The sequence below is a fragment of the Elgaria multicarinata genome, chromosome 2 (assembly GCF_023053635.1).
Source record: "Elgaria multicarinata webbii isolate HBS135686 ecotype San Diego chromosome 2, rElgMul1.1.pri, whole genome shotgun sequence".
NCBI classification, from domain to species: domain Eukaryota; kingdom Metazoa; phylum Chordata; class Lepidosauria; order Squamata; family Anguidae; genus Elgaria; species Elgaria multicarinata.
Window position 1 is genome coordinate 143,986,743 of NC_086172.1, and position 17,808 is coordinate 144,004,550.

The following is a 17,808-nucleotide window of genomic DNA, read 5'->3' on the forward strand; positions in this document are numbered from 1 at the left end:
ACCGATTCAGAAGCACAACTGCGCCAGCCAAAACACACAGTGCAGCCTTTCACATCCACAAAAGTAACCCAGAGCTGAGCTCACCACAAGCTCAACCAACATTTTCTCACACTTTCCCCCTCCCTTTTAACTCCTACAATATTATTGAAATGTTCACGTCGCTGGAGTTTTAAGCATAGGCCGATCTTTAAAGAACGGAGGAAATTAAAGAGCCAGCAACCTTCTCGTTCCAGGACACTGCAAGAATCACATTCACCCACCTCCCCAAATGTCCATGGACGCCTAAGGGAAATTATACCCACCAGCCAGCAATGTATCATCTGCGTGCCTTCGGGAGGTTGTAGTTTCTCCTAAACGTTTTCTTAGACTGCTGTCCTAAGGACACTTAAGGGGAAGCGATTTCCATAGAAATCCACTTAAATTAATTGCTCAAGATTTCAGCGGTGAAGGAAAGGTGTGTTTGTGAGGGACAGAGTTATATATGTAGATACATAAATATTCGCGTGAGTGGTGTCCATGCTTGTACGTGTGTGCACGACAGATGCCTTCACTTCTTGGAAAACAAAACAAAAGCCGAGCTGGTTTACCATCCCTATGTACAGTTAAGAGGCTCTTCCGCTTCCCTCCATTTAATAGCATTCGTAGCACTTTGTTTAGTTTGGCGTCTGAGGTTCTTTCTGAATTTTTGACAGGCCCCTATAGCCAATGTCATCATAGGGGAAAACACACTACATATTCTGCGGGGGATGAGAGACATCCACCCATCAGAAATATGAAAATATTAATCTCCGCGGAAATATGTTTCACAAACTGTATATATCACGAAAATGTGTTCTTGGCGACTCCTAAAAGTTTGTAGATGTTGACCATAAGATACTGGAACCAAAGCTAAGAGGATCGTGAAAGGTGGGCCCTTCCTGAGAAGTCTTGAGGTGCTCTTCGTGGTATTTATGGATCTAGCCCGTTCCGGGCTTCGTTTGCTCTCCAACGTGCCTCTTACCACCGCGCCGTTGCTCACTACCTCTTGGCACGGCCCTTGCAAGCGGGATCCAGGTACTGGCTGCAGCACGCCTGCAAAAGCGAACGGAAGAACCTTCCAGGGCGAGCCTGCCAGTCATCCTCCGCGGCCAATAGGGAGGCAGCTCTCCCCTTAGGTCCGCCCTCCGCGGGGGCGTGCCCCTATGAGTGATAGCCTGCGACGCCCCGGCCAGCCCAGCCCAGCCCACGTTGCTGCGAGATTGAAATGCAGAACTTAAGTCTCCTGCCTCGGGAAAGTGACTTCCTCGGGGTGCTTTTTCTTGACACCATCGCCGCCGTGGAAGTCGGAGGCCGCCGGGGCCTTCTCCAGCGCGGATCGCGGGAGGCCGCCGGGCAAGACCGACTCCGTCGCCTCGCTTCCTTCGGGGGTCGTAGAGGAGCCCGCTGCTCCGTGCCGCCACTCGAGCCATGGGTAAGTCCGCCTGGCCGCGCAGCGGCGAGAGGAGGAGGAGGAGGGCGCGGGGCTGTCAAGGGAGGCAGCCGCTCCCGCGTGGAGTGGCGATCTGGCGCCCGGCTGCCTGGGCTCGTGCGCCGACAAGTCGTCGGGACACGTTCAGGGTCAGCGGCGCAGAACGTGATCGCTGGGCTGACGACTGAGGGGAGGACCAGAGGGAGGCAGGTGGCGCTCTGAACTGCCGGGGCGCGTTGGACCTCGAGCTGCTCCAGCGCCCCTGTCTCTCCTCCCCCCTCCCCTTCAGCCCCGAAGGTATTTGTCTTTCGGCGGGGAATCTCCTCCGAGCTGCTGGAGGAGAGGAGAGGAGAGGAGAGGAGCAAAGGAAGGAACCCAGCGCTCTCCCTCAAAGCGTAAACCTTGCAGGCTTTGGATTCCAGATGGTTTTTTAAACGCGCCTTTTGGGAGGCGAGACGGAGCGGGGACAGACGGACCCCCCCTTTTTTTTTCTCCGCGCGCTTGTTTATCCACAACTATCACCTAGATTCTAGAATAAGCCTGCGATCCTAAGCACATTGACTAGGAGGACGTTAATGCTACCCGGTTCCAACAGGACTTTTCCAAATAACGCCTCAGTCCTAAATACACACACACCCCGGACACGCACACTGCAAGATTTCGGTGGAAGTCCTTCCTCTTCGGCCAGCCTGTTTTAGGATCGCGGCCTGGATGCCGGCCTGAGGGGCCACGCACCTTCCAAAGCGCCTGGGCGATGCTTTTAGATGAGGTGGGTTGCAAGGAACAGATTTGTCTTTCTTGCGGAGGGCATCGCAGGGGCTGAAACCGCGTGCAGCAAACCGATCCTAACCGCGTTTCACGGAGCGGTAAATCCCAGAAACCTCAAGGGGACTTACGGCTTGGTAAGTGTGTGCCTGGAACTGCAGCCTCCCTGGACTTCCATGGAGCTGGCAACGCGCCTTCATTGGAGCTGATGGCTGTGTGTTTTGGACTCACTAGGAAGGAGGGCCTTGATGGCCCTCCCATCCAAGTCGGTGGCGTTCAGCCCCCTGGTGTGCGACAGGTCTACTCGGAAGGGAGGCACGTTGAGTCCCACGGGGCTTCCTCCTGAGTAAGCGCTCCCGGAAGCTCCGCGTGGAGGGCTGCCTGCCCGCCCTTCGAGTACTATGTCGTCTCTTTTCTTGCAGAGCCGGCCTTCGGGGAAGTGAACCAGCTCGGTGGGGTCTTCGTCAACGGGCGCCCCTTGCCCAACGCCATCCGGCTCCGGATTGTGGAACTAGCCCAGCTGGGCATCCGGCCGTGCGACATCAGCCGGCAGCTGCGCGTCTCCCATGGCTGCGTCAGCAAGATCCTGGCCCGCTACAACGAAACGGGCTCCATCTTGCCAGGGGCCATCGGGGGCAGCAAGCCACGGGTCACCACTCCGACGGTGGTGAAGCACATCCGGACCTACAAACAGAGGGATCCCGGCATCTTTGCCTGGGAGATCCGCGACCGGCTGCTGGCCGATGGCGTGTGCGACAAGTACAACGTGCCCTCCGTCAGCTCCATCAGCCGGATCCTGCGCAACAAGATCGGCAACCTCTCACAGCAGAGCCACTACGAGACCTACAAGCAGCATCACCAGGCGGCCCCCCAGCCTGCCCTGCCCTACAACCACATCTACTCCTACCCCAGCCCCATCGCGGCAGGCGCCAAGGGCCCTAGCCCTGCCGGCATGCCAACTCTCCACAGCGCAGTCCATATGCCACGGACCTGGCCCTCCTCGCACTCCGTTACCGACATCTTAGGGATCCGGTCCATAACAGACCAAGGTAAGAGCTGGAGACTCCAGACTTAGGTCTAGAAAAAAGAAACCCAATGGAAGAAGGCCCTCGAAAAGAGCCAGGGTTTACTTTTGTGGGGGAGGAAGGGCTGTCCTACTTCACTCTTCTTACTTAGAATTCTCCCTTGGTAAAATTCTCTACCATTTACCTTGACCAAGATGTAAAATGACATCTTGTAATTTAAGTTCAGCTCGTGAAATAACATCTTTTAAATATGTAAATTTTCCCTGAAAAGTTCTGTGGATAATCTTAGAGAGCCTTTAGTCTTTAATACATCTCTTTAGAAATAAGCTTCATTGTACTCTGAGGGACTTACTTACAAGTACATCTCTGCCCTAAAGACAACTTTTTTTAAAAAAAAGCTGTAACATAGTGCCTGATAAATAGAACTGTAGATCTGTACTTCTTGCCCACAATTCAGTTGGTCCCTAATAAAGGTAAAGCTTGCCTGTGGAATTTGGATTTTTTCTCATTGGGCCAGCAAGGCTTACTTTGTTTTATCTCTTAAATAGGTTTCTCCTTTATCCAATAGCAATTTAGCTAAAGAAGAGATAACAACTAAAATGCCTTCCTGACAAAGCCAAAAAAGAACCACAAACATATCTTCTTAAAAATGTGGTTTTATGACAATCCATTATTTTGAAGGCATACAGTGTTTGTGATGGTATAATACTGGAATAGGTTACTCTTCATGACATCTGATATTCCTTCCAAGTAATAAGTACATACATTTAGGACACACACACTTTGTATATCACGTCTTATATTCTTTGTTACCAAGAAATATATACAGCACAAATTTAAACTACCTCAGATTAATTTGACCTAACTAAAATTAAATGCATGAAAGCAAATATGTAATAAACTATAAATGTATGAACACATTTGACTATATACAGTATATTGCTTAATTTATTTAAACCAGTGTACAGAATAATCCTGTATATGTTTGCTTAGAAGTAGATCCCACTATGTACAACAGGCCATACTCCATAATATATATGAACAGAATTGCAGCCTTGATTCCAGGTTTAAGTAGAACACAATCAACTGAAATCTAAGGCCGAATACTTCGGACATGTATTTAGGAAGATGTCCTGTTGATCTTAGTTGCATTTACTACTGAATAAAGCTCTGCAGCATAGGATTGAGTTGTCCATTGATTAAACTTGGGGTTTAATCCAATGTAAACTTACTTCTGAGTAAACAATGCTGCAAATAATTTCTTCTTGGTGTATGTTACTGATATGGCACTCAAGTCTTTCGTAATATAGCTGCAAATGTTAGATATCGTCATGCTCTGTGTGGGAAGTCAAGTTATCCATAATTATTTGCCCGGCATAACTCCTTCCTTACCCATTATACAACAAACATCATATTCCCAGTGTATAAATACCCTTTCCACACTGCCATGTTAAAATGATAAGTGATCCTGTGACAATTTAAAAACTAACAATGTTATTGTGGCATTTTATTTTGCCATAATCTTCTATAGAGTAGAGTTAACTTTGTCAGATATAAGAAGTGTTGCTCTTGGTTGGTGTGTATGTATGTGATGTAATCTATACTATACTACTAAATGCATATGGTGTAGTGAAATTATATATAAGCTAAGGATATCTCTGCACACACGTACACACACACACACACACACACACACACCAAGAAGCTGCCAGGTATATTGACTTTTTCTGCTGGGCCTTTGTGCCTGCTGTTTGCTTTCAAGTCAGGGATTCTGCAGGAAAGGCCATCTCCTTGCAATTGCAGGCAAATCCACCTCCAGTTCTCGCAATCAGGCCAAATTTGCTCAGACAGGAAGTTCAAATGTCACCTAATTGCTTTCGTTCTTCTGCTTCACTTTGTTTTCCTCCAAAGCGGTGGTCCAGAAAACTGAAACTACTGATGTTTAACTAGCATTTAGCCCCTTCAGAGGGCCCGGTGCTCTGCTCACTTGTACTGAGTTTGCTCCAGAATTCAAAACTTTGTAGTTAAAAACGCGAGGGGGGTTGTCCCTGAGGTTGATCTCGAATTAAAACACATGGCATGAAATATTTTGCTTCTTCTTGTTGTTTTTGTTCTTTTAATGCTGGAGGTGCATCGCTTTTAATGGAATTTAAACCTAGAGTATGACAGAGGCAAAACATCCACCATTATTATTATTTTAAAAAAAGCCACCATTAAAAAAAATATCAATCTACTTTTCATAGATGCCAGTTTGTTTTCCACTGTAACAACTCCAGAATCTGGCCCCAAAAATTTACTCGAATTTTTATTTGAATTTTTTGTTTCGTTTTGTTTTTTTGCTAATAAAAGAATCTTCGGGGGATTTTTTTAAAAGTCTATTTCACACCGTTTTACTTTGTTGAGGGCAAAAACATAAATCCTTAAAATAAAATCTTGGCCTTTATTTTCCCTCCCTCAATTTATCCTTTTTAAAAATTCCAAATGGGAATCTTCCAGGGCTAAGTAAGCTTTGCCAGTCCTTCCAAAACGACATTGCAGTCTGCAATGTTCCAGGGTGGAGGGAGTATTTGCAACTGAATTGTGTACGTGGGGCAAGCCGGTGGGGGTGGGGAGAAAACGGGCCCGATTTCCCTGTTTATTGACACCCCAGTGGTCAAGGCCTCCCATCGAGGTAGGACTTCAGCGGGTGAAGACTGAGTGACAAGGAGATTCCCATCAGGTCTCTTCGCCGCCCCCACCCGGGTTAGCGAAGCTGCATCTGAGGGCTGCTTGCCCTTGATTTATAGGATAAGCTGACCTTGCTGACACGGAAAGGAAGCCCCTATTCATGGGAAAGTGAGAGATCAGCAGAAAAGGGAGCTCACCAGAGAGACAGCTCGGGTGCTTAAGTCAACTTTAGACATGTGCCGGGTGAGCTGCCCAGGGCTTCCGGCGAAAGGAGAGGAAACCGGCGGCTGGACTGATCCCCTCTCGTGCCAGAGAGAAGAACTTCATCCGAAAGGATTCCTCTTGCTCGGCGCTCGGATCGCAACGGCCACCTTTTTATCCGAACGGGGCTCCACGTCTGGCTGTTGCAATGCGAGAGGACCTTATGTCCCTGCCGAGCACCCGTAGCGTTTTCTGCGTGCAGCCCGAAGTGTTTGCGTTTTAGTGACTCTGCTTTGCGCTTTAAAGACAAGCGTTTCGGCTTAACTGCCTTGTGGCTCTCGGCCCCTGGCAGTTTCCCCACAGCACGCTGACTTGGAAGTAAGATCCCCTGTCGAAATCAACGGGGCTTTCTCCCGAGTAGTCGTGAGATCGACATGTAGCGTCTAGATCCTATGGGCGTTTGCTTGGAAGTAGGTCAGCCAGCAGCCCCGTTGGTTTCAGTGGGACTTGGTTCACAATAACACAGCGGTGGCGCATAGGAAGTAGGCTCTCTGGATATCAGTGCTGGGGTGGGGGAGGGACTATAGGATCGAGAGAGAAGTTATAATTCTCCTTTCCAATAACTGTTACAACCGACCAGTCTTCAAAGTGGTTCTTCTCTTATATATTTCAAAATAGAAACCTCTGTAGTCTCTTTCTCAGAGTTATCCCCACCCCACCCCATTATGGCTCTCCGGCCATCTTTTCACACAAAAAATAAGTGTCATGTTCCAACAACTCGACTTAGGAAATAATTATGTCAAATGTAGTGATCGCTACCCAGTGGCTATCACCGCGAGAGTATTTCAACAGCTCTGGAGTTTTCCTTAATCCGGTGAGGCCTTATAATTTCCTTTTTTTTCCTTTTTCGGTTTGTGTGTGTGTTAGGATGAAATAATTTGGGGAATGGGGTGAGAGGGATGTTGAAAACTGTGTGGAAGGCAGAATGCCAGAACGTTCCATTCATATTTATCCCAAATAAACTTAATTTCCGCGCATAACCTGATTAGGATCGAATGGTTTCAAACTCTCTCCATGCATTTCCGAGCTTCCTCTGGAAATGGTAAATTCAACCCTGCCACAAACTAAGGCTTCAATCTACCTTCACTAGGTGGGTCTGCTAAAATCAATTGGGCTGCTCTGGAGTAAGTGAATTCAGTCGTGAAACCACAATCCCCGTGATATGTGTTAAAAGGTAGGATATACTTCTTTGAGCCCTCCCCCCCCCCGCCCATTCTCGGTATTATAGATTATTGATTCTAGTTTATTCCTGCAAGTGAATGACTGGAGGGCCACTTGTGATAAGTGCTAGCCTTTGAAGCTAGGGAAATCAGAAACTACCTGATAGTGATGCAATCTGATCCAAAGGAGGAAGTAACATCTTAGGAATAAATAACTTCCATTAAAATAAACAGAAATTTGGGGTATTTGTAGAGTATAACTGAATTAAAATTAGCTTGTCTGTATAGGTATTAAGTTCACCCTAACTTCCTTGAGGACACAGCTAAAGGTGAGTCTTTCTCCTCCTCAAAAGATCTAGTATCCTTATTGGTAAGTGATACACACACATACCTATAATCAAATTAACATAGTTTTTAAACCTCTTTGTCTTTCCGACCAAGACCAAAAAATGAAGGTTTTGCCTAGTTGGGGAATTTAAACCTCTGAGATACATGCTCATTCCAGCCTTCATTTGGAAGCTGTGCCATGGAAGGGGTGGTGGTGTTCACAGCTCTCTCCTTACCACATTTGCTTGGCATTGAGTCTTACTCTTTGACATGTGGACCCTGATCCTCTGCATGCTTATTCAGAAATAAGTACTCCTAGGTATGTATTGGACCCTTGTTGTCTCAGTTGCTTCCAATGAGCAGACGAAGTTTTGCCACTTTAGTTCTTCTGTAGGGCTACTATAGACCAGGGGTTGGCAGGGTTCAGGCTTGCAGGATCTCCTTCCCCCTCCCCTTCCTTTTTTTAACTAGAAAAACTCTGAGATCCCCCAACCAGAGACAAATGGAAAAGACATACACCTTGAATTAAAAACACTCTGAGCCTGGGAATTTATTTTGAGCACACTGTCCTTCAGCAGAAAAATCCACTCCTTGGTTTCAGTCTTGCGTAGTCTGCTATCATTTTACTTTGCTTTAACTTTACCTTTTAATTTTATTTGTTTACTTAATTACCCACCCATGGTTCAACTGATGTTTTGGGTTTTTGTTTTGTTGTTTTACATTCACAATGCAAGAGTTCAAAGTCATGGTCTCTTAGGGTAAAGCATAAGTAGTCCATTCTTGCTTAGAAATGTGTGAAGTACACCTTGTTAGGCCCACTGAGTCCAGCATGTCTTGTTAGAACTCAAGCAACTTAAGGTTGGTACTGGTGGACCTTGTTCTGCCTTTTGCCCTTCCATGCTTGCTGTACTTTACTGTGATGGAGGGGTGGATGTTTTTTCTTTCATAAATAACACTTTAGTTGTAAAAACCCAGACTTGAATCTGTAAGGGGTATTCAACCTGATGCCCTCCAGATGTTTTGAACTACAGCTCCCATGAGGCCCAGCCAGCATGGCCAATAATCAGGGATAGTCCAAAACATCTGGAGGACACCGGATTGCTTATCTCTGGATGAACAAGCCTTGTTGATTTCGATTGAATTTATTCTTTGGTAAGGATCCTAATCCTACAATCTTGGGCATATCTTCTCAGAAGTAAGATCCACCAACTCCTGTGTGTTTTAATGCCTATATTGGATGGTGAAGAAAGAACCAATCCACAATCTGATGGGGTTGACTGATTAGGTTATAGAGCAAATTTACTCAGAAGTAAGTCCTGTTGTGTTTAATGTTCAAATCGTGCATAGGATCGCAACACTAAGCTGATGGTTTCAGTGGCACTGGCACCTCGATTCTAGACAGGTTTACTTCGAAATACGCCCTATATGTGTTGCGGTGGAGCCTCAGTCCTAACCATCTTTGAAATTCGATTGAAATCCGTGAGGCTTAAACCGTGATCCAAATCATGTTTCATAGAAGTAACTGCTTCTGAGATCCAACTGAGACTACAGTCCTATGCAAACTAAAGTATTTATTCCAGAGTAAGTATCATTAAACCCAGTGGGACTCACTCTCGAGTAAGCATTAAAAAGCAAGCTCCTGCTGCTACTTATCAACTCACTTCTCTGGGAGTAATCCTCATTGAACACAGCGAGATTTACTTCAAACTGAATTTGGCTAGGCTCCGACCGAGCACCTGGATGTGACTGCAGGTCGATTGCAAACCATGCAGATTATTTTCGACTACCTGAAACCCTCACGCTAAATACATTATTTAGCAATAAATATGCCATTGTTTAAATCAACGTTGAACAAATGTAATTAGTTTCACAGCTTTCCCTCCCAAGAAAAAGCTGGAGGGAACTTTCCCTTCCCACCTCTGTTTAAACGCCACTCCGAAGTAGGTTTCCTTGGAAGTAAATCCCATTGATCTCAAAGTGATTTAGCCTCAAGCCAATGCAGTCAGGGAGAACGGAGCTGTAAGGCATTCCAGCTACCCGTCCTGAATGCTCCGACTCGGAAAGACGTTCGCTGGGAAGGAATGCGACTTACTTTCGAGTAAGTGCGGCGGGGCGTGAGTAGTGTAAGCCTCCGTTTTTCTTTCGTGGGGAGCCATTTGGCAGTGTGGGGTCAGCAGACCAGAGTCAGCTGTGGCGTTTTCTCGCCCGGTCTTTGTTTCAAGGGGAAAGGCGTGTAAAGGATCGGGGCTCTCAATGGGTTGCGAGCCCATCGCCCGGGCAGATGCGCCGGCCCTTCTTGCGCAGGGTGGTCTACGGGCTGTCTCCGATCGCCACCCCCTCACCGCCTTTGTCTTGTGTCTGCCCGCAGTGAGCGACAGCTCGCCCTACCACAGCCCCAAGGTGGAAGAGTGGAGCAGCCTCAGCAGAAGCGGCTTCGCGACCACGGCTCAGCACGTTGCGGTGAACGGGCTGGACAAGGGCTCCCTGGAACCAGAGGCCAAGTACAGCCAGGTAAGGGGGCCGCCGCCGCTGGCCTGCAAGGAAGGCGGGCTGGAGGCCTTTGGGAAAGGGCGCCGGCGGTGGGGAGGCCCCGAAAGGCGAAGCGTGGGAGGTGGTACGTGGCACCGCCCTCCTCCTCCCCGTTAGTCCTCGCATCTCTGCAACACGTCTCCCTCAAAGAGCGTGTCTGTCTGTTTCTTTAAAGCATTTTGCATCCCATTCCGCAGCCAGAAAGGAACGGCTTTCATGCGATCCGTAGAACAAGGTGGGCCCTGCCTGCGGGCTTACAAACTAAAATGACACAAGGAAAGTGGGACGGGAAAGGAGGAGAGAGATGCGGTGCGGGGGAGGAGAGAGAGTCTCAGCAGGACTGATGGAATGAATGCCCCCTTCCCCTCTCATCTCCCTCTGTACAGCCTGCTGGAATGGCTGCTGGTGGTGACAGCTGAAAGTTCTAAAATGCTGGTTTAGCAGTTTCCCCTTTTAAAACTTCCTCACTATTGCCAGAGAGAGAAGGAAAAACAATTTCAGACCAGAGCGCCCATTGATCTGGACTGCTTCCGGATCAACGCCGAAGTCGCTCCCAAAGTCAATCAAACAGGAAAGCCAAGATCCAAATAATTGCTTTTAAGGGAGCCCAAGGACTCCGGCACCTGTCTATTTTTCGTTTGGTGGGATTTGTGTGTATGTGCGGGTGTATACTCCCCTCCCTCCTGCCATGCCGTGCCATAGAATTGCGTGGCCCATTGTGGTACTGTAAATTGCTTCAGACTCTCTCCCGAATTTCGAGAAGTCCAAGGCGTCATTCTAAACACACTTAGAGTAAAACCCATTCTAGTTCTAGAGACTTACTTCTATGGTTAGGAGGATTGCCTGGTAGTAAACCTCATTGAGTTCAGGAACGGCAATTAGCACGGTTCTTTGGTCTTGAAACAAATCTATGTTTACAGCGCGAGCCTATTACTCGGAATCAAGTCCCACTGTGGCCATTGCGGCTTACTCCCAGGTAAGGGTGCATAGAACTGCAGCTGGAGGCTGCCATGCTACCCACACTGCTCTGGGACTCATAGCTTTCGGTGGATTTACTCTTGAGTAGACGTGCATCGGATTGCATGCTAAGGCTGCAGTCCTAGCGGGACTCAGTCTCAGAGAAATCAGTGGGGCAGGGGCTTCTTTCTGACAAAACACCCTGCATAGGGTTGTGCTTCGCGCCTGCAGTCACAGCCTCACTTATTTGAGAGTCGGCTGTCTTGAATTTAGTGGGATTTACTTCCCAGGAAATATCCTTAGGATCGGGATTGGCCGTCTCGGTTAGGGGGAGATTGAATCGACTGCTTGCTAGACTGGATCTTCTTTAAAAGAGCGCAGATCAAGAATCTGGCTAGATGGAGAGGAGATGCCCGGGGAGGGGGGTGATTAGGAAGAGGCCGAGCGCCAGTCGAGCTCTTTCTGAGTTCACCCGCAGCCTCCGAGCCAGCCGCGCCCCCTTCCCCACCGACGAACAACAGCGCCCCGTAGAAGACCTGTGCGCGCCTGCTCCCAATGCGCCCAGGCGGACGGTGGAACGATCTGGCGAGGTGCTGAGCTGACGAGCTTCCCCAAGAGCGGATCGTCCGGGTGCGTGGAGAGAATCCCGCTTTGTCAGAAAAGCACCGACGATTTCCAGGCAAAACAGTGCAGCTGCCCGGGCGCACGTCGCTCGTGGGTGGGACGGGAAGATTGATGCAGTTAGGAAGCCCGAGGTCTGGTGAAATGTATAGATCCTCGCAGCCGGGCGAAAGGGAAGGAGAGATTAGACCGGGAGATGGACGGCTCTGATCTAGACGCCCCCGAGCTTCTGGCGAGAGGGCCGCGACGGCCGGGCCTTGCCCTCTTCCGCCTGGGTTATTGAGCGTAGAGCTGTCCCTCGCTTAGCTGGGCTTCCCTGTCTTCCCTCCCTCCGCCAGCCAGCCAGCTTCCTTCCCTGCGAGGCGCTTTGCTCTCCCAAGATTCCTTTCTGCCCTCTGGCTCTTGTTTGTTTCTTGGGGGTGAAATGTGGCGGGGCGGCCTGCCGGGAGAACCGGCTCCGTCTAGACTTCAGCGAATCCCACGTTCCTGCGTCATTGCAGCCGACAAGTAGTGGGACGCTGCCCCGTCACCCCTACGCTGGGCTGCTGCAGCCCCAACGCCCTCCGATCTTACTTTCTGAGTAAACGCGGCGTTAGGATCAGGTTGTATGGGAACCTTGTCGCTTGGAGTCCCGATGGCTTTCTTTGCTCGACTTTGAGGTCCTTCGGAGATGGTTCCCCTGAGCGTGGGAGAACTCAGATACCCCCGCCTCAAGAAATGGTAGCGCCCAGCACCCCGTAATAGACGTTCAGCTTATCAAGAGCTTTTTGCTTTATTTTTGTTGACTCTCCACAAAATAGAACAGAAGGGATTGTGTTCGGTGTTAGTCTAACTTATGTCCCATTCATTTCAATAGGAATACTCTAAGCAGGACTAATATAAGATCCAATATTTCCTTCTGTGGTTGAGGGAGGGAGGAGCGAGCAGAAGTAGAAATGTTCCCTACAGCAAAATATTCCTCTTCAGTCCCAATCCATCATGTGCAAATTGAGTCTGTGGTTGCTAGACCATAAATAATAAACTACAGTTACATGTGTAAACTGGATAATGTTCTCCCTCCTTTTGGGCACCATCCAGTGAAGCATTCGGAGGTCCTGTCAGTTTAAACAGAAGAGACATGCAGCAGGGTTACTCAGAAGTAGGGATGTGCTCCGCTTCTAATCGGACCGGCGAATTAGAAGAGGAGCGGGGTGCTTCGCCTCCCCTTAAGGTGGAGGCGAAGAGGATCGAGGTGAAGGTGGATCCTTCGCCTCAATCCGGAGCTCCGCCGGAAAGGTAAGTGGGGCTTACCGGGCCCTGCCGCTGTCGCCCATGCGGCGACAATGGCAGGGCCCGGTAACCCCCCCTCTCCCTTACCAGCCTCCGTCCGCGGTCCCTGGGCTTCTTCAATTGAGCCCACGGTTCAACCAGGAAGTCTAGGCCGCACTTGCGGCCCAGACTTCCTGGCTGAACCGCGGGCTCAATTGAAGAAGCCGACGGACCGCGGATGGAGGCAGGTAAGGCCCCCCTCCCCCTTGGTCCCTTACCGGGCTCTGCCGCCGTCGCCATACGGGCGGCGATGACGGCAGGGCCCGGTAACACCCCCCCGCCCTCCTCTCCCGGCCTTACCTGGCACCACTCCCCTCCACTGCGGAGCTCCGATTCGGACCATGAGCTCCGCGGCGAAGAGGAGCGGAGTATGGGCGGAGCGGAGCGGGCGGATCTGAAATTTTCGGATCGGCCCGCAGGGTGGAACGGGGGGGTCCGTGCACACCCCTACTCAGAAGTAGTGTTCAATGTGTTCAATGAGGACACATTGAAACCACTGTGTTCAATGAGGATTATTCCCCAATAAGTTACTGCAGTTCCTTGCTAGGGAGTATGAGTTGGAAAAAGTGCAGAAAAGGGCAACTAAAGGGGTTGGAGGACTCTCCTATGATGAAAGGTTACAACATCTGGGACTGTTTAGGTTAGAAAAAAGGTGAGTAAGAGGGGCGAACAAAATTATGCATGGGTAAAAAAAGTGGTTAGGGAAATATTTTTCTCCTCTCATAATACTAGAACCCAGGGTCATCCCATGAAGCTGATTGGTGGGAGATTTAAGGCAGATAAAAGAATGTACTTCTTCACACAGCACCTAGTTAAACTCTGGAATTCACTACCACAAGATGTCACCAATTTGAATGGTTTTAAAAGGAGATTGGACAAATTCATGGAGGATGAGGGTATCAATGGCTACTAGTCCTGATGGTTATATGCTATCTCTAGTATCAGTATGCCTGTGTAGACCAGGTGCTGGGGTACATGAGCAGGGGGGTGCTGTTGCACTTGGGTCCTGCTTGTGGGTTCCTGTTCAATGCTGGTTGGTCAATGTGTGAAGAGAATGCTGGACTAGATGGACCCTTGGTCTGATCCAGAATGGCTGGATCTTAACTCCCAATGAACTCTATAAGAAATTACTTGTTAAGCACCTACTTCACATTTGCCATGGAATCCATGAGATTTCCAAGTGTGTAACGTTGAGCCTTTGAAGGTAAACTTTGAATGAAGACTTGTGAGACTACCAGATTCTCTAGTCATCTGAATAGACCCTGAAGTATCCTTAGGACCCTAGCATAACCTTGAATGTTTGTTTATTTGCTTATGAATTTATATCCCACCATATAACTCTATGGGCACTTTCAGAATTGTTGGCTAGGTTTGTCTTGATTCTTTTTCTAAACCTCAGTCCAGCTTGCTGCTCCCACTCAGTAGTGCAGCTAGGTTGGACCTCAGGGCCAAAGTCCATGGCCCCACAGCTCAGGACACCCCTTCCCCCAAAAGACAGCCTGGTGTCAAACCAGTATCACCACCTGAACAGGCATGGGCATGCCAGGACTGATGCTGTTCACTGCCACAACCTTTCTTCTTATTTTTGAAGAAATATTTTATAGCTGGGCATGAGTATAGCTGCATATGCTCATTTTATTTTACTTTTTACTTTAAATATTAACCTTTTCTGTCACAAAATCATGCTTATTTGCAAGTAAATGTGTTTAGCATCAGGGCTGCAGAAGCAAACTCAATTTTATTCCTGTAGTCATGATAATGATGTGATATAAGTGAGTTTAAAACAGAAACTACAAATGCTCAGAATCTTTCTTTCAGATCAGGACTGGCAAACAATTGTGTGTGGTGGTGGTGGTGGTGATGATGATAATGATATATTAGGAATGTAAAAGCAGTTGTAAAGCATGATGGGTGCGGGTGGGGGGGAGAAATGTTAACTGTGTGCTCCACAACTGAAAAAATACACATGGCCATCCAAATTAACGAGCTCCATCACACCAGCTATTTATTGCACTCTTGCCATGCCTGGTATGTGTTTCTGCAGCATGGTACTTACATGATGTTGTCCCTGTCCTGCGCTCATTTCGTCTCTTCCCTTCCCTTCCCTTTCTCATCTTATTTTGGAGCAGGGAAAGTCCGTTTCCCCCCTCCGTGGACAATAAAGCCACTCCTCCCTACCATACATTGTTGTTCTTGTGCTATATCAGACCATTCCGTTTTTTTGTTGGGGGCATGTGTGTCGAAGGGTGGTCTCGCTGACAAAAAAGGTGGGTGGGGCAGTTCTCCACTCAACTGCTCAACCGTGAAGGGGGGAGAGAGGATGCACCCTGTGGAGAAGGGGAGCTGGGCGCTGCCCCCCCCCCGCGTGCCAGGACTCTGTCCCATTCAACTTTATGGTTCTTACTCCTGAGTAGGCGTGTCTAGGTTTCCTGACCAGAACAATGTCGGCTTCCTTTTGCCATGCCAACATTGACCACAAACGTCTCCAAAAACTAATTGTAATATTTTCTCTTCACTTACCTTGTTTAATATGATCTTAGGGGAAAGTATAGTGTGTTTTACCATAATTGTGCACTTTCAGGCTGCTGTACTATAGTATTTGTGCAGGAATACACACACACACACACACACACACACACTACAGGGGGAGAGAGAACGTAGGGGGCAGGGTTGGAGATTTCACCAGCATGGTAGCGCTCCAGCTGAAAAGATATATGAGCTGAAATAGCGCAACAACGCATAGACGTGAAAGTGCCCAGCGCTAGTTTCACTAAGGAAATGGAGGGGGAAACCGCAGACTCAAAGTGGGGGTGGGGGGAGTAGGTGTGATGGAGCTCTAAGTCTCTTAAGTCCAGACTCTTAAGTCCTGGGTCTGCACTACAGCTCTCACTTCCTTCTTAAAATTCTGTGCTCTCGCTCAAGTGATCCATGTGTAGGCAACAGAGATATAACAGCACTGTTCATGCTCCCTTGGGCATGCTAGTCTGGCATTTTCCCCATGCAGTGCCATGCGTCGTCTTACATCCAGAAGGATGATCTGCTTGTGGAAGCTTCTTTTTGCCCACTAACCATCTTTGCTTGATTGGGGTATATCATTCCAAACCCCATATCACCCAATTCCCCAACTTGTTTTTGCATAGGGCAAATTCACCACAAACCAAGGAAATAATCCAACTGCCGCTGGCTGATATTTCTCAAGCATTTTGCATAAAATTGGATAACTGCAGTATGTCATCCCCACCCTTGATCTCCTTGGAGGAAGAAAGGAAGGAATTAAAGATTGTTGCTGGTGATGTTGTTGATAGTAATCTATAGCATTAAGTCAGTAGGCAGATATCTGTATTGGATCAACTCTTGGTCGCCTTATTTAAAAATTTTCATTACTGATATTTTACCATATACCCTTTATTACAAGCATATTTTTTAATGTGGTTGGTGTGATGACAACTGCTTGAAGCATCTTATTTTCTGCAAAGTATTTGGATTTCCAAAATAATATTTATTTATTTTACTTTTCCAAAGAAGTTGTCAAAATATGTGTTAACCAGCTTTAAAACTGTAATGCAGCAGGGTATTTAAAACAAAAACAAAAACCAATTACAATTTTAAAAGCCTTTCAGTTCCATAGCATTCATATACTGTTTCAATGCTATCATCGCGAATAATCCTCATTTCATTCAAGCACTATATCTTTACTATCATAATGTAGCTGTTGATCCTATTGCTTGTTGCTTGTAAGTAAGTCTCAGGCCTTAGCTAGACCTAAGGTTTATCACGGGATCATCCCGGGGCTGTCCCTGTCTATTCCCGGGATACCCTGTGTGTCATTTACATGAACAGGGATGACCCCGGGACGATCCCAGGATTAAACTTTGGTCTAGCTAAAGCCTCTGTCTTCTCTCAGTGAAAATTCAGTGTGCTTTATAAGTTTAACCCTGTTTTATGGAGTGATCTCATGTTGGAACTGGCATCTATGTTACACTCCAACCTGCCTTATGCCTACATCCAGCATATCTATGGCCCTTTCTACACCTAAGGGCTATCCCAGGAAAAGGGAGGGATCATCCCTGCCTGCTCCCGGGATCCCCTGTGTGGCATTTGGATGCACAGGAACGATCCTGGGACAATCCCAGGATATAGGGCTGGTGTAGATAATATGCCCTATATGTATGCAACAGCCTTTCCCAACTGGCACCATCCAGATGAGTTTGACTACAATCCCCATAATCCCTGTTGTCATACTGGCTGAAGGAATGATGGGAGTTGTAGTCCAACACATCTGGAATGTGCCAGGTTGGGTCAGGTGCATCTGTAGGGACAATCCAGGCTCCCGCCCTTGTAACTGAGATCTCACCTTTGCAGACTTACCTGCATTTTAGACCAAGAATGTGTGAACACATACAATTTCAGCAACCTTCTGCAAATTCTGTGCAATCCTTCGTTTAATCCTTTTCAGTAAGGGTGCCTTTTTGTCACTCTGACTCTGTGGTTTCCTTTCCACACTGATTTGTTTGCCATGGAGCTTCTTTCCTAGGTATTATAACAGATTCTAGGGCATCCTAGAATTTACCTAATTCTCTCCTACAACTATGCATTTCAGAGGGAGATGAGTAATGGTGGACAATGGTCAAGTGGAATTCCAGAGAAGCTTGGCAAACAACACTATTTTTCTGAAAAGATTCTGCAGAATTTCAGGACTCCTAGGGACACAGTTTGAAAATTCCTAGTGTAACCCATAGAT

The 17,808-nt window shown here is 47.8% G+C and overlaps 1 protein-coding gene across 1 annotated transcript in view; it reads left to right on the top strand.

Moving 5' to 3' along the window:
• Window positions 1–2,460: 2,460 nt before the first annotated feature.
• PAX9 (paired box 9) overlaps window positions 2,461–17,808 on the top strand; it is a 33,602-nt gene continuing 18,254 nt past the window's right edge. Inside the window, exons 1-3 of the mRNA XM_063118472.1 lie at window positions 2,461–2,527; window positions 2,635–3,261; window positions 10,021–10,163. Of these exons, the coding sequence (XP_062974542.1) occupies window positions 2,461–2,527; window positions 2,635–3,261; window positions 10,021–10,163 (837 nt within the window). The remainder of the gene's footprint in view (window positions 2,528–2,634; window positions 3,262–10,020; window positions 10,164–17,808) is intronic.